The sequence below is a fragment of the Equus quagga genome, chromosome 12, assembly GCF_021613505.1.
Source record: "Equus quagga isolate Etosha38 chromosome 12, UCLA_HA_Equagga_1.0, whole genome shotgun sequence".
Lineage (NCBI taxonomy): Eukaryota > Metazoa > Chordata > Mammalia > Perissodactyla > Equidae > Equus > Equus quagga.
Window position 1 is genome coordinate 86,440,474 of NC_060278.1, and position 17,146 is coordinate 86,457,619.

Consider the following 17,146-nt stretch of genomic DNA (forward strand, 5'->3'; position numbering starts at 1 on the left):
ATCAGGAAACATACTTTTGGGGCCGGCCTGGTGGCACAGGGGGTAAGTTCCCACGTTCTGCTTTGGTGGCACCGGTCGCTGGTTTGGATCCCTAGTGCGGCCATGCACCGCTTTGGCACGCCATGCTGTGGTAGGCGTCCCACATAGCAAGTGGAGGAAGATGGGCACGTATGTTAGCTCAGGACCAGTCTTCCTCAGCAAAAAGAGGAGGATTGGGGGCAGATGTTAGCTCAGGGCTAATCATCCTCAAAAAAAAAAAAGAAAAGAAAACATACTTTTTTGGCTGCTGGGAAGGAGGTGTGTTACCTGTGAGCTTCGAAGAAGCCTTCCTAAAAGAGGAGTCTCCCTTCCCAGAGTTGAGATGATGACACTGGGAGGAGGCAGGCCTCATCTTTACACGTGACAGTTCTGATTGGGTAACAGGGATGATAGCGATCTTCTCCGAGTATAAATCACTTGGCACCCTCAATGGCTTCCATTTATTCTTAAAATCCAAACTCCTTCCCACGGCCCACAGAGTAGACTCTAAAATTTAGACCCTGCTTCCGTCTCTAACCTCATGTTCCTTCACTTTCCCTCCCACTCACTCCTCTCTAGCCAAATTGGCCTCCTTGCTATTCCTTGAGCATGCCAGGAATGCTCCTGCCTCAGCGCTCAGGGCTCTTTTGAACTTGCTGTTTCCCTGCCTGGTTTGCACCACTCCCAGTTCTTCCTATGTCTGGCTGTTTCTCAACCTTTGGATTTCAGCTCAAATGCCACCTCCTCAGAGAGGCCTTCCTAGCTATCCCATCTGAAGTAACACTGCCCACTCTGACTCATTACCCTCTTTTATTTTCTGCATAGAACTTTTTACTCTTTGAAATTATTATTTGCTGCATATTCATTGTTCATTGCTTCTACCAGAGTGTAAATCTCGTGAGGGCAGAGACCTTGTCTGTCTGGTTTTCTGCTGTGACCCCGGCACTTAGCGCATGGTGGGTGCCAAACATATGCCTGTTGAAGCAGTACAGTTTGGGTTGTCATCTCCCAGAGCATTGATGAGTGACATTTATGTATGATGTCACTGTGTGGAGTTGTCACTGGATAACAACTACACGTTGAGTGGTGACTGTGACTTGTAAGGGTGTCCCCTGGTACTTGGGCCACGTGGTATTTTTCTGTGATATTATTGCCTGGGTTAGTGTCAGAAAATGACGTTAGAGGTCAGTGAAGGAGGAATTATGCTGGGTCTATTTTGTCGCTGAAACTGAGTTTTCTTTCTTTTTTGGTAAGGGTGGACTGGTTTATTCAGTTAATCCTCTGAAAATACTTGCAATGTCAAATAAAATATAAAAATATCCTCTGAAAAACAATGAAATGCTTAAAAGCCTGGGGAATGCCCAGGCCAATTATTGAGTGAAAGTTAGTAACAAGTTAACAGGAAGATATTGGAAGACCAAAGCTACTTATGACATGAAGGTATTTGCCAATACTGAACCTGTGGGTTTCAGTTCGTGAACCACATAGAGAAAGAGGCACAGAAGTGAAAGTCCAGGGCTTGTCCAAGTGGGGAGTCTTATAGAAGAATCTCCTCACATTAAGCTGAGACCCTAAAGGGTTTCACCTCAAGTTTAGTGTGATATGAATCTGCTGTACACCCCATACCACTAGCCCCAAGGGAGTTCAGAAAAGATTGCCTTGGTCCTGAGCAGAACAGCTGAAGGAAGAAGAAAGGGGAGGTTTTTTTTAAAGCCCTTCCTTGGGAAGTTGTGACCATCGATGAGTCCTTTTGCACCCCAGAGAGTAGAGTCTGGCAGCCCAAGAAATCTCAAGCTATGAACTGGAAACCTGGTTTGAGGTGATAACTGACTGAAAGCGCCCCTAAACCCTTGACAAAAGCAAATGCAAAGCCTCTCTGAAGAAGGGCACATGTGTCTTTGGCTTCAGGGATCCACCACAAGTAATTTTTCAAGGTGATGACCAGCACATAGCCGGAGATAACCAGGCACCCAGGACTTCATGAAGAACAATCAACAGACACAGCACATGGGTGCAACAGAGCAACACAGATGTCAAGCATTGTAATTCACAGACAGGTTTTTGAAAATTCTGTGCACCAGGGGCTGGCCCCATGGCAAGTGGTTAAGTTTGCCCGCTCCGCTGCAGGCAGCCCAGTGTTTCATTGGTTCGAATCCTGGGCACGGACATGGCACTGCTCATCAAACCACGCTGAGGCAGCATCCCACATGCCACAACTAGAAGGACCCACAACGAAGAGTATACAACTATGTACTGGGGGGCTTTGGGGAGAAAAAGGAAAAAAATAAAATCTTTAAAAGAAAATTGTGTGCACAAGATTTAAAGCTAGAAAATAGCTATAGGGAACAGAAAATTATATACTGGGGAAAAAAAGGAAAATTTGAAAAGGAACCAAACAGAACTTCTGGAAATAGCACTTGATACTCCCAAGAAGAATCAGTCACCAAGTCGTGACATGTGGCCCAGCATCAGGAGAGGATATTTGGAAACTATTTGGTTCAAGTTATTGCTGAGTGTTAGCTTTTGCTAAATGCTTTCTCACGGAGATTAGTAAGTTTCTGCTCTCCAGGAGGCCAGGGTAAAGAATTGCCACGTGGGAACACTTATCATTGTCTGGTGACCCTTTTTGATTGCACATAATTCTGAGTTCCTCAGAGCAGAGCCTGTTTATCCACCTTTGCCCAGCAAAAGTGAACTTACTTATTTAACGAGCACCTACAGAGTACTTGCTGTATGCCAGGAATTGTTTCCTAAGTGCTTTATTAACCGTTTCATTCTCATGGCAACTCTATGAGGTAGGCGCTATAATCATGCCATTTAACTGATGGGAAACTGAGACACAGAGAAGCAAAGTAACTTTGCCTATGATGACATAGCTAATACAAGATGGAGCCAGGTTTGGAATCCAACCCCCTGGTTCCAGAGGCTTTGATCTTAACCATTGCATTAGTTTTCTAGGGCTTCCCTAGCAAAATGCCATGGACTGGGAGGCTTAAACAACAGAAATTTATTTTCTCATAATTCTGGAGGCTGGAGGTCCAAGATCAAGGTGTCTGCAGGTTTGGTTGCTCTTGAGGCCTCTCTCCTTGGCTTACAGATGGCTGCCTTCTTACTGTGTCCTCATGTGGTCACCCCTTAGTCTATGCGTGTATTCAAATCTCCACTTCTTATAAGGACGTCAGTCATATTGAATTAGGGTCCACCTATACCATCTCATTTAACTTTAATTACTCTTTAAAGGCCTTATCTACAAATACAGAATGAGGTAGTAGGGGTTAGGATGTCAACATATGAATTCTGTGGGGGCACAATTCAGCCCATGACAACCACCAAGCTTTGCCGTCTGCTACCAATCCCAGTGAACCTAACGAGATGTCAGGGCCAAGCATCACCTTGTGTGTCCTTACCTTCTTCCCCCTGCAGCTGGGAGTCTGGTTTAAGCTGCTCGTGATTTCTCTCCTTCCCCTAGACAAGTTAACTTTTCTGAAATGGCTGGAGCAGTCATTGTGGAGGGAGACACTGGAGGTTTCCCAGACTTTCCCTCTTCCTTACTTGGCTTCATGCCTGAAATTGTTACATTACTTATCCCAAGAGTCTCTAAACTGTAATCAGATTAGGTTCAGTGCCAACTAGCTGGCCCTTAGGGAATGTGACATAGGACAGACAGATTTAGTTGGAGGAAGAGATGGAGGTGTGGAGTAGAAAGTCTGGAGCAGCGGGCAGCCTGACTGGGGAGCCTGCTGGACGTAGGGTTCTACATCCTTGAAAGCTCATTTAGTTGTTCCATCAGTCAGGCAGTCAGTCAACAAGCATTTCCTAGGTTGCCTCTGTGCCAGGCCCTGAGGTCCATCCAGAATGGATGAAGCACCTCCCTTGCTCAGAGGACTCTGTTTTGAGAAGGTAGAGAAAAGCGGAACTTCCAATGGTCAAAAAGTGTCACATAATAGGGGTGGGGTGGGAGAACAGCATTTTAGTAAGAGAGATCAGCATGTGCAAAGGCCTGAAGAGCAGATAAAAATCAACATGTGTACATGCACCTGCATGTATGGAAATACATAGAAAGCTTCCAAGGCCTGCATTGGAGAAATATTTTATTGTCCAGTGCCTCCATCACCCTCTGCATAAAACCCAAACCCTCACTGTGGCCCTGTCCATCCCTCCATCCTCATCCTCCTGTACCCATACCTCACTTCTTAACCTCAGTTGCCCCTTTACAGTCCTTGTTCCTTTCATTTTGGCCTCAGGGCCTTTGCACTTGCCCAAGATAATATAGCTAATAAGCTCTGCCTTTCTGTTCCCTTTTCTCCACCTGACTCCATCTCACTTCTTAGGTCCACCCCCTCGGCGAGGCCCTCCCTGACCACCCTGTCTAAAGTAGCTTTCCCCCCTCCTCCCAAAAATATCTTAAGTCATAGAACATTTCTCTTTTGTTTCTTGTCTACAGCGCATCTCACCTGCTGGGCTATGACTCCATGAAGGCAAGGATTTTTGTCGTTTTGTTCATGGCTGCATCCTCCACATCTAACAGTGTCTAGCACACAATAAGTACTCAATAAATATTTTTAAATTAATTAAATGAATGTGTATGTATTAATATATTACTTGAATAAAAAAAAGAGAACAGTTATTGAGAAACTCTTGAAGGGGAGAGATGATGAGAATCTGAGGCCATTGAATTAATGGGGATGTTAAAGGCAAGACAGGGAGGAAGGAACCTGGCCCTACTCCTGCCAGAGAGACAGTGGGAAGGGGGATTTGGGGCTTGAAGTGGGCCCTGGATCTCCAGGGTTCCCAGGAAAGGGGTCGGGGCATGGAGTCTGAGAGAAGGGTGAGTTCTCTGTGGGGGACATCTGTTCAGAGCTTGCAGCGCAGGAAAGGATACCAAGGGGAAGGGTATGGGGGGGGGGGGGGCAGGAGTGGTGTTCGGGGCAGGAGAGGAAGTTCACTGGTAGAAATGGGCCTTAAGGGAGTGTGTAGGCAGAGGGTCTTCGAGGCAACTTATCAGGAACAGAGGTTGGTAGTGTTCCACAAAGGCAGCAGAGCTTTGGATGAATATTTTTTAATTTTAGGAGTTCATATATTTAGCGAATATAAGAAAATGAAAATTGTGATTACTGCTTTGGATGAGGCTAAAATAGTATTTAAGAAAAAACAAGGAGAACGTTTAGAGTCTGATCCATAGTAGTCAGACACGGCTATGCTCATGAGAGAGATCACCATGGATGGCACCTCCATGGTTCCCCTCTCCCCTCAACCCACTCCCCAACTCTTCCTTGTGGCCCAAGCGTACTTCTTCAAGGCCATGATCATACCTTGTAATTAAATATTTTTGAAGATTTAATGCCTGTCTGCTTCCCCCACCTCTAACTCCACCGAAAGGACCACTGTATTCCTGGAGCTATTATAGGACCTGATGCATAGTAAGTCCTCAGCGAGAGACTGGTGGAGCATAAATGAAGATGAGAAGAGTCTGTGTGTGATAGGGAATCCCAATGAGGGGCAGGAGGATCCCTAGGAGACCTGGATGGGCTTTCTATGAGGCTGGGCTGGGGATTGCTAAGGTAGGTATTGTTGGGGGGTGGGGGCGCGATGTGACAGAAATAGGGTCCTCAAGACTCAGGGATGGAGATCTGTGTGAAGAGGAAATGGAGGTCCCCCAGAAGGTCGAAATGAGGTGGTTATGTGACAGCCATGGGGGAACCTCTGAGATGATGAGGGATTAAGACTAGATAGAGATGGGGAGTCACATGAGGAGAGGTAGGTGGTTCCCAATGGGCAGAGATGGGGATCACTGTGGCAGGGAGAATGAGAAGGCTATGATCAGGGATGGGAATCAGTGTTGCACAGTTGGGGCAGGGGTCCTATGTCAGGTGGAGATGGGGGTCCTCGTGACAGAGTTGAGTGGTCTGTGTGAGATGGGAATGGGGATAGGTCTTCAAAGGGCGGGATATTGTAGGCAGTGGAAATACGTTCGTGTTGCAGAAGTCAGGGGTCTCACGTGCAGTGGGACGGGGGTCTCTGTCACAGAGGTGGGGGTCAGGTCAGGTGTGGCGGGGATGGGCGTGCAGATAAGTAGGTCGGGAGGTGCCAGGTGTGCCGCGGGGATGGGATCAGTGCGCAGAGTTGGGAGTTCAAGTGGAGCGGAGATGGGGGTCCACATGCGCCGGTGACGGGGTCATCAAGGCGGGGCTAGGGGAGCTCCGGGATGCTGGGGGTCCCGCGAGCCATGGCTGGGTTTCCGGAACGGGGGGCTCGGCGGCGGCTCCCGGGCGCCCCCTGGCGGCCCCGACCCCGCCGCCGCTGCGGCTCCCACAATGCTCGCGTAGCCCCGCTTCGGCTCCCGCGGCGGCGGCGGCTCCAAGATGGCGCAGGCGATCTTCGAAGCCCTGGAGGGTGAGCGGCGGCGGAGCCGGGGGAGGCGGCTGTTCCGCGTTGCGCCCCCTCCCGCCGCGTCCTCGCAGCGCCGGGCCCAGGGCGCGCGGCGGCCGCGGGGCGGAGGGCGCCGGGCCGGAACAGCCGCGGGGCGGGAGGGGCCCGGGCGGGAACAGCCGCGGGAGCCGAGGCCCGGCGTGGGGGGCAACGGGACCGGAACAGCCGTGGAGATAAGATTCAGTGGCGGGGGGGGAGCATCGGGGCCGGAACAGCCGTGGGAGCCGCGGCCCGGCGGGGGTGGGGGGCAACGGCGCGGGAACAGCAGGGAAGAGACGGCCCCGGGGGGATGCACCGGGACCGGAACAGCCGGGGAGGGATGGATCCGCGGGGCCCCGGACCTCCCTCGGCCCTGAACAGCTCCAGCCGCGAGGTCCTTGGCCAGGCGCGGGAGGGGTGTCCTGGATGGAACAGCCAGGGAGGGTGGGGTAGGCCAGGCCTGAACAGCGGGGCGAGGGAGGCTGCACCGAGGGGACGATGTGCAGGGGCGCCTGCGGGGCCGGAGGGGCTTGGCGACGCAGCAGCCGAACCAGGCGTCCTGACGCTGAAGAACTTGTATTGAGTAACAACTATGTGCCTCGAGCTGTAACACAGTTTCTGAAATTCAGACCAGGAAAGGATAGGTGCCACTTGCGTGCAAGGCCAGGCGTTGGTGCTCACAGACCCAAACCAGCAAACACTAGTGGCCTACTGTGTGCACCATGCTGGGGTGCAGAGTTTCACAAACTCACACCAAGAAAGGATTGGTGCTAACGGTGTGCTTGGCCGGAATGCGGTGCTCCCAGACTCAAACCGACAAACCGTGGGTGTCACCTGATTGTTCTGTGGTCTGCAAGATCTTAGGATGAGTGGTCCTCAGGTGCGGTGAATTGGCTTTGGAGAGAACAAGCACCAAGAGCCTCCAGGTGCACCTGCTGGGCGTTGGGGAGGAAGCCTTAGCGACTTCAGGGCCGTGGCAGGAAGTGGGGGTAACCCTCCACCCATCTGGAGAGATTCATTTTCATAACACTCGTTGAGCCAGACATAGTCCCTGCCCCACAGTCTGGTGGGGGACAGATAGAAATTATAGAACATCCAATTATAGAAATTATAGAATTATGGAAAAGGTCAACAGTAAAAGAAGATAACGGCAGCTGGCATTCAGTGCTATGAGAGATGATGGATGTGGAGGGGCAGGGTCAGTGGTGGTTCCTTCCCGGAAGCCAGTACGATGGGGTGAGGCCTGCCTTCTCTTTAGGTTCTGTGAACTTCTCAGTGTTTGCATTTTTACTACAAGAATGTGTTCAGTATTGAGTGATGAAGAAATTAAAAGAAAAATCAGTTCCTGGGGTAGTGTGATGCGTGCTGGGCTAGAAGAAGGGCAGCAGAACTGTGGGGATCCAGCGGTGACCCAGGCAGTCTGGGAGAGAGAGAGAGGTCTTTTGGGATTCACAGAAGTTCATGTGGGTGTGCAGTTAGAGATGAGGCTTCTGAACTTTATCTTGCAATCAGTGTGGAGCTAAGAAAGGGTTTTCAGCAGGGGAGCAACACAATCTGATGTATGTTTTATAAAGTTCACCCTGGCTGCTCTGAGAACAGACTGGAGGGGGCCAGAGTGGCAGTGGGGACATGAGTGAAGCAGCCGTAGTTGTCCTGCTGAGAACTGATGGTGGCCTGGGCCAGGGGCACAGCTGTGGTGATGGAGAGGAAGTGGATCTGCGAGACATTTGGGAGGCAAAATAGGCTAGACTTGCTGAGGGACTGGAAGTGAGGGGTGGGAGGGCAGGTAGGTTGAAGGAAGAATCAAGGGGTGCCACAGGGGCTGTGGTTGGGTGCACCGTGATGCCCTATTCTTGCTGATAAGGGTTACCAGAAGAGGAACAAACAGGGGTGGCAGATGATACATCTAGTTTGAGTTCAGTTTTAGACTTTTTTTTAGGGCAGTTTTAGGTTCACAACAAAGTTGAGAGGAAAGTACAGAGATTTCTAAATACCCCCGACCCCACACATGCATAGCTTGCCCCATTAGCAGCATAACTCACCAGAATAGTACATTTGTTACCAAGGATGAACCTCCATTGACACATCATAATCAGCCAAAGTCCATAGTTTATCTTAGAGTTCACCTTTCATGCTTCACGTTAGTGGATTACATATAGTGTATGTATCCATTATTATAATATCATCACAGAGTGTTTTCACCATCCTAAAAATCCTGTGTGCTCTGCGTGTTCATCCCTCCCCTACAACCCCTGATTTTTTTTTTGTCTCCAGAGTTTTGACAGGTAGTATTTTTTAAATTAGACTTTTATTTTGAAATAATTATTTTTTTCTGTAGATTCCCATGCAGTTGTAAGAAATAATACCGAGGGGCCTGCCTGGTGGCGCAGCAGTTAAGTAGGCATGTTCTGCCTCGGCAGCCTGGGGTTTGCCAGTTCAGATCCCGGGTGCGGACATGGCACCGCTTGACACGCCATGCTGTGGCAGGCATCCCACGTATAAAGTAGAGGAAGATGGGCATGGATGTTAGCTCAGGGCCAGTCTTCCTCAGCAAACAGAGGAGGATTGGCAGCAGATGTTACCTCGGGGCTAATCTTCCTCAAAAAAACAAAAAACAAAAAACAAAGGAAATCATACCGGGAGATCCTGTGTACTCTTTACCTAGTTTCCCCCAATGTAACATCTTGCAAAACTTTTGTATAATATCACAACCAGTCAGCATACAAAGGAGTTCCGTCACTGTAAGACATTGCCCTTTTATAGCCACACCCCGCCGCACACCCCCCATTTCTGATGCCTGGCAAACACTAATCTGTTCTCCATTTCTGAAATTTTGTCATTTCAAGAATATCATGTAAGGGACCAGCCTGGTGGCGTAGCAGTTAAGTTTGCATGCTCCACTTCAGTGGCCCAGGGTTCACTGATTCAGATCCCAGGCATGGACCTGTGCACCACTGGTTAAGCCATGCTGTGGCAGGCGTCCCACATATAAAATAGAGGAAGATGGGCACAGATGTTAGCTCAGGGCCAATCTTCCTCAGCAAAAAGAGGAGGATAGGCAGTGGATGTTAGCTCACGGCTGATCTTCAAAAAAGAATGTCATGTAAATGGAATCATATAGCATATATATAACCTTTGAGATTGGCTTTTTTCACTCATAATTCCCTGCAGATTCATATATTGTTGTGTGTATCAATAATTTGTTCCTTTTTATTGCTGAATAGTAGTCCCTGGTGTGGATATAGCACAGTTCGTTTAACCACGTACCCATTGAACCCGTTCACCCATCTGAATTGTTTCTAGTTTTTTACTATTCTGAGTGAAACTGCTATGAACGTTTGTGTACAGATTTGCACACAAAAGCTAACATACTCCCAATTTTGCATAAAATGGTAGAAGATTTACTGAAGCAAATTCATAGGAGCATGAACCCCAGATCTGGAACTCTGGATACTGAGGAGAAGTAGACTGGGAGTAAATGAGGCTGCCTGGGGAGAGGAGAGCAAGTTCAGACAAAAGGAACCCTTCAAAACAGAAACTTTCAGGGGACGGACAGGAGAAGAGAGAGAGAGAGGCTGGGAAGGAGCCAGCAGAAAGGCGGGAGGAGACCCAGGAAGGGGGGGTCCTGGAGCCAGAGAAGGGAGTGTATCAGGAAGGAGTGTCAGATGCTGTCAGGAGGTCTTTGGTGATTTTGGTGGAATGGCGGGGGCTTAAGCCCCACTAGAGTGGGTGGAGGAGGGCAGACGGGAGGGAGGATACACATCAGATGATCCTCATCGGACGTTTGACGTTGAAGAGAGAAGAGATGGGAACGTGGGTTTGAGGGGGGGCATTATAGAGAGACCCGAGCATGTGTAGCTGCTGGCGGGAAGGAGAGGTTGCAGGTGGTGTGCAGAGAGGGGCCCGTCGGTGGACAGTGGTTTCTGAGGGAGCAGGAGAGGATGGAGGGAAGGGCTGGTCTCAGGAGAGACTCAACCTTCATTGTGCCAGGGGAAAGCAGTTAGTAGCCGGGGCAGGTATGGGCTAAATGCTGAGAGGTTGGAGGCAGAGCATTGGCTGTGGGGAGAGAGAGAAAAGAGGCACCCTCTGGGTTATTTGGGAGGGAGGCAGTGTGCCTGGGTGGCCACTCAGGCACGAGGAGATCTGTCCTCCAGCTAGTGACACGGCTGAACAGTGTACTGCGAACCTCGACAGTGACAACTCATTGGAAAACATGAAAGTACTCAGCTTCTCAAGAGTCCCCCGACCACAAATTCAGATTACATTGTTCATTGAGGAACAGAAAAGACAAACACACATCAGAAAACAAGCAAAGCAAGGAAGGATGCCTGAGTGCAGATTTGTGGCATTTGTGAGGTGTACGTGGGGAAGACTCCTTAGCATGATTTCCAGAGGCCCTATATCACTTAGGATTAGATTCAGCCACGAATAAGCGAGAAGCCCAACCTAGCAGTGGTCAAACAGGCTGGAAGTTTATTTCTCTCATGTGGGAGTCCAGAGGAAGACAGTCCAGAGCTACGAGGGTGGCTGTGTTCTCCAAGGTTCTCCGAGGCCCAGGGTCTTTCCAGTTTTTTGTTCTGCAATCCTTAGGGTATGGCCCTTGTTCTCATGATCTGGGATGGTTGCTAAAGTTCCCACCGTCATATTCTTGTTCTAGGAAGCAGGATAAAGGATGGGACAAAGAAGGAGGTCATGTATTGGTGGCTTTTAAGAAAAATTCCCAGAAGCTGCTTTAGAACACCTTTACTTACATCCCATTGGCCAGAACTTAGACATTCCCTAGCTGCAGGAGCTGTGGGAAAAGTCATCTTTATTCTAGGGCCATGGTTTCAGCCCCAAATCCTGGGTTCTGTTGCAATGGAAGTAGGGGAGAATGTATACTGGGGCACAGCCAGCCATGGGTCTGGCTTGTGAGGGTGAAGTCAGACGGCGTGCTGGGCCCGTCTTCCAAGGAGGCTGCGTTTCTTTCTTCAGGAATGGACAATCAGACCGTCCTGGCTGTCCAGTCGTTGTTGGATGGCCAAGGAGCAGTCCCTGATCCAACAGGCCAGAGCGTCAACGCACCCCCCTCTCTCCAGCCACTGGGTGAGTGTCTGCCTGGGTTCACCCGGGGGAAGGGTGAGTGGCTCCCCGTGAAAAACAGGGGCTCACGAGGGGGCGTGGGAGTGAACTGCCCACTGAGGTCCCCAGGGTGCCCTCTGGTGTGTGAAGCCTCTCCCCTTCCTCCCAGCCTGGATCCTCAGGCTCAAGCCTTTCTCTACTTAGCTCTGAGGGCACTCTCAATCCCTTAGTGAATGTGAGGATCATGACACAGGGAATGGCTAGGAGCCCCAGTGCTTGGCAATGCTTGTACCTTTGACCTGAAGTCATTTCTCAACCTCCCTTCTATGGAAGGAACAGGCTGCGCATGACTCTCTCCAATTTACAGGCTAGACCCCTGAGACACAGAGAGGGCAAGGGACTTCTTTTACAGCCCTGTGTGAGTCCATGTGTTCATTTATTCATTCCACAAACATTTCTGAGCCCTTGGGAACTACACTGGGGACAGAGAGATACACACCTGGGTTTGAATCCTTGTTCCCTAGTTCCTGGCTCTGTGTCCTTGGGCAAGTGAGTTAACCTCTCTGTGCCTCAGGTTCCACATCTGTAAAATGGAGATAAAAGTCCTACCTCATAGGAGTCTTGTGAGGCTATTTGGGATTTGGTTTTAGCTGTTGTAAATAAAAAATGCAAGTTTCTTGTGGTTTGTATAAGATTGAAGTTTCTCTCTCTGCTGCATGAAGTCCTGATCAGATCTGAGGTGGTTATGTATGTGAGACTCAGACCCTTTCTTTCTTGTGGCTGTATTGCCCTCAACATGCAACCCAGGATGTCTGTTCCAGCCTCCCACTTTCATTTCTACTCTCCAGGTGACATGAAGGGAAGTAAGAAGGAAGTGGGAGTCATACCCCTTCCTTTTAAGAGCAAGTTGCATTAGACAGTGTACTACAGCTCTTGTCCTATTGGTCAGAATTCAGTCACATGACGTGTCTAGCTGCAAAGAAGACTGGGAAATATAGTCTTTAACTAGACAGCTGTGTTTCCCACTAGAATTTGTATTACTGTCTAAGAAGTAAGAGTGAAGTGTGATATGAGAGGCATGCCCCGAGGAAGGAACTGTGGCCACTGCTTTAGGAAGGCTTCCTGGAGGAGGTGATGTCTGAGTTGAGCCTTGCAGGATGAGTCATTCTGAGAGAGGCAACTTGGCAGGGGTAATTGGGGACACAAAGGCACAGAGGGATGTGATCACGTGGCTCATTTGGGGACTGATGAATAAATTCAGGCAGGATAAAGATCCTGAATTTCTCAATTTTGACACAAACCCACTTTATTATTTCCTGATTTCTAATTTTTTCACACCTGGATGCACATGGCTGGATACTCCTGCAAGTGCCTGTATGGTTTTGAAAGCTCCTCGGAAGCACAAAGTCCACGCTTGACACACGCACCCTGAGTCATGGAATGCTTTTAGATTTGCTGTTCTGTGGTCCTGACACAGGTCTCCTCCCATTTCTCACTGTGATGCCACCTCCTTTGTTCTGGCTTTTTCTTGTTATTCCCCTCTCTCTGCCACTCTGCGCCTGTGACCCCTAGATGATGAAGATGTCTTCCTCTGCGGGAAGTGTAAGAAGCAGTTCAACTCACTGCCGGCGTTTATGACCCACAAGCGGGAACAGTGCCAGGGGAATGCCCCACCGCTGGCCACGGTCTCCCTGGCCACCAACAGCATCTACACGCCTTCGGCAGCACCCACGGCAGTCCAGCAGGCCCCGCCTCCTGCCAGTCGCCAGGTATTCATTCAATGGTTTGTTTATTCGTCTATTCAGCAAGGCTTTTTTTGAGCACCCACGGTGTGTCAGGCACCAGGGGTACAGCGATGGACAAACAGACCAAGTCACTGCCTTCGTGGAGTTGGGTGAGGTAGATAGGGTGAGTACCCCAAAAATGTATTGAGATATGCTTTTTTTGGGCTAAGTGCAGACAGAGAGGGGATGCCAAGACAGGGGTGGGAGGTCTTGCTATTTTATATATGGTGCTTGCAGAAAGCCTCTGTGAAGAGGTGACCTTTGAGCAGAGACCTAAGGAGGTTAGGGAATGGGTCACGCCGCCAGTTTTCAGAAGAGTATTGTAGTAGGAGGAGGGATGAGCAAGTGCAAAGGCCCTCAGGCAAGAGTGTGCTAGGTTTATTCCAGGTAGAGCAAAGAGGTGAGAGTGGCTGGAGCTGAGAGAGGAGGAGGAAAGTGGGAGATGATAAGGTCAGAGAGGCAACAAGTGGATCCTGGCAGATTGTATGGGCCTCATGCGCTTTTAGCTCTGAGTGAGCTGGGAGCCACTGGAGGGTTTTGAGAAGAAGGGTATAGTCTGATTTACGCTTTAACTAGGTCACTCTGGCTGCTGTACTGAGAATAGATTTTGAAGGCAGTCAGGAGAGAAAGCCAGGAGATGCACTAGGGGGCTGTGTACAGATCCAGGCAGCGTGCGGTGGAGGTGGAGGTGGAGGTGGAGAGAAGGGAGGAGATTTGGGAAATATTATGAAGATGGAGCTGACAGGTTTGTGGATGGATTGGATGTGTGGTGTGCGATCAAGAGTCAAGGGTGACTCCACAGTTGGAGTTGCCATTAACCAAAGTAGGCAAAATGGTGAGGAGAAGATTTGGGGGGGATGTCCAGAGTTTAGCTGGATACATTGGATTTAAGATGCCTATTGGACGTTAAGTGGAGGTGGTGAAGATGCAGACGGATACACAAGTCTAGAAGTTAGGGAAGGGAGCCAGGCTGGAGGTATTTGGAGAGGCTTCCGGAGTCCTCATTCCGGAACACAGTTCGGGAGGAAAGGCACCATGGGTCGGGGGCTCTTAGAAGGCTTAAAGAATCCTCATAAAGGAGGTTGGGCATGTCTCAGGATGCCAGGTCAAGGAGTTTGACTTCCCCTTGTCTCCTTATTCCTTTAAAACATTATCTCCATCCACTGTGTGGACGTAATTCCTGCCATCAAAATAAATGCATTCACCCCTAACCCATAGGATGTGTAGACTGACACTTTTCAAGTTGTCACAGACATCTTCTAACACAGGACATAGTCATTTTTTCTCACTCCTTGATTATGAGTTTTGTTAGCAGAAAATATTCCCTCTCCTTTTTTTTTTAATAAAAGGAGAGAGAGATAAATTCCTCCAGTCCCGGGCAAGGAAATAACTTTAGAACACAAGTGGTCAGTTATGGGCAAACACAGATCCCCCTGCCTCAGTGACTTGGGTGGACATGGATATGATGTCTCGTTTTTCATCTCTGCCTAATGCATACGACATTGTAAAAATACATGTGAGCCAGGACCTATGCTGCCTTTCCTGGCCGTGATGTGGGGCATTTCCCCAACCTGCCTGGGCTGTCCTTGCCTGATTGAGGGCAAAGACATCCTGTTTGAACAAGACTCTAGGTTCGGGGACCCAGTCGCTGCTGTTCCCAAAGGTCCCACAGAGGCAGGTGACCTGGAAAGATGCCAGGGGCCTGCCAGTAAGGAAAAGCAAGAAACACAAAATGAAACACCCTTTACGTCCCCTGAGGGTACAGCCATGGCACCTTTGACACTCTCATGAGGTCTACATTTCATCCTATTACCCTGGGGACATATTATTATTTTTATTATTAATTGGTACATTTGCAAGTAATACATGTTTCCCTTCTCCTTTTTAAAAGAATGTTACAAATCAAGGCCCCTTTGACACTATTCCTCTCTCCTTCCACCAGGTAGCTACTGATGGATGTCCTTCTCAACCTTTTAAGATACTTTCACATACTTATTTAAGTACCCACAGGAATTATATAGCAGTATTGTTTTAGGTTTTTAAAAATAAAAATACGTAATGTACATGTTATTTTATAATTTGATTTTTCATGCCTTTTTCATACCTTTTACCTGCTGTATAGTATTCTATCCACAACCGTATTGTATTTTTTAATCCATTCCCCTATTGATGGCTATCAAGGTTATTTCCAGTTTATCACTATTGGAAACAAGGCTGTGCAGAATACTCTTGTTGGTGGATTCCCTGTGGACATGTGTGAGTGTTTCTAAGATAGATGCTGGGAACTATTATTGCTGAGTCACAGGGTATACGCCTTACAGGGAGGTGTGACTTATTCCCCTCATTTGATGGATGAAGAAATGGAGGCTCAGAGAAGTGGAGTGACTTGCCCAGGGGTTCACACAGCGGGGAGCAAAAGAGGTAGCAGTGGAATCCAGGTCTGTGGGATTGCAGATGTAGATTTTTTGCATCCTGTCCTCTGCTTCCTTCCAGAGCCTCACGCATGTGTTCTCTCTCTGCCTCTGTCTCTGTCTCCCCCTGCTTCCTGGTCCAGATCCCCACATATATCACAGTGCCCCCGTCCCCGCTGATCCAGACCCTGGTGCAGGGGAATATCTTGGTGAGCGATGATGTGCTCATGTCTGCCATGTCGGCCTTCACATCCCTGGACCAGCCCATGCCCCAGGGCCCCCCACCAGTGCAGGTAAGGAGGGGGCTGGCTTCTCACAGGGTCTTGATGCCAAGCCTGCATGTTGACTCCTGCAGATTCAGAATCTTGTAGAAAGAAGCTCTCCTCATGCCGAGGGGACTCCCAGCCTCCCCTTGGCCAGCCCTGCTGTGGGTGGGAAAGCTGCCACAGGCAGTTGGGACCCAGAACTTGACTTTGGGGTTTTGCAGCCACAGTCCAGCTATTTTTACTCTTAAGGAAAGTATTTCATGTCCATTAGAAAATACGCAAAAGAAAAGTAAGAAAAAAAGTTTAATTATTAATAATCTGGAAACTAAAGAGACATGGCAACTGACCACAGTGTGCAATTCTATCTTTTTGTTTTTTTTTACTGTGGACTTACCCTGAGCTAACATCTGTTGCCAGTCTTCCTCTTTTTGTATGTGAGCTGCCACCACAGCACAGCCACTGACAGATGAGTGGTGTAGATCCACGCCCGGGAATTGAACCCAGGCCGCTGAAGTGGAGTGTGCCAAACTTAACCACTAGGCCACTGGGGCTGGCCCTACAATGTGAAATTCTTGGTTGTATCCTGGATTGGGGGAAAAAAACCTATAAAGGCATTATTGGGACAGTTGAGGGAATTAGAAGATGGAGGTATTGGAATATTTTAATCTTTTTATTTATTTTTTTTTGAGGAAGATTATCCCTGAGCTAACATCTGCTGCCAATCCTCCTCTTTTTGCTGAGGAAGCCTGGCCCTGAGCTAACATCCGTGCTCATCTTCCTCCACTTTATATGTGGAACGCCTACCACAGCATGGCTTGCCAAGTGGTGCCATGTCCACACCTGGGATCCGAACCGGCAAACCCCAGGCTGCAGAAGCAGAACATGCGAACTTAACCGCTGCACTACCAGGCTGGCCCCTGAATATTTTAGATAATAGTGTTGTATCAGTATTCAATTTCCTAAGTGTGATCATGGTATGTGGTTTTGCAGGGGAATATCCTTGTTCTTAGGAGTTGCCCCTGAACACAGTATTGAGGAACAGAGTGTCATGATGTTTGGAAATAACTCTCAAGTGGCTTGACAAAACACATATATATGTGTGTATATGTACACACACACCACAGATGTGGCAAAATGGTAACAACTGCTGAATTATATGAAGTATAAATAAAGAGTGTTCAGTGTTTTCCTTTTTGCA

At 48.9% G+C, this 17,146-nt stretch overlaps 1 protein-coding gene across 4 annotated transcripts in view; it reads left to right on the forward strand.

Moving 5' to 3' along the window:
* The first annotated feature begins 6,324 nt into the window (after window positions 1–6,324).
* The window catches only part of ZNF341 (zinc finger protein 341), a 58,129-nt gene continuing 47,307 nt past the window's right edge, over window positions 6,325–17,146 (forward strand). The window contains exons 1-4 of one of the 4 annotated variants that reach the window (XM_046679328.1): window positions 6,325–6,411; window positions 11,401–11,511; window positions 13,060–13,256; window positions 15,826–15,975. In XM_046679328.1, coding sequence (XP_046535284.1) covers window positions 6,381–6,411; window positions 11,401–11,511; window positions 13,060–13,256; window positions 15,826–15,975 — 489 coding nt within the window. In that variant the 5' untranslated portion in view covers window positions 6,325–6,380. Of the gene's footprint in view, window positions 6,412–6,574; window positions 6,821–9,497; window positions 11,512–13,059; window positions 13,257–15,825; window positions 15,976–17,146 lie in introns of those variants that run through there. The other 3 variants (XM_046679329.1, XM_046679327.1, XM_046679330.1) reach the window with 3 other exon arrangements.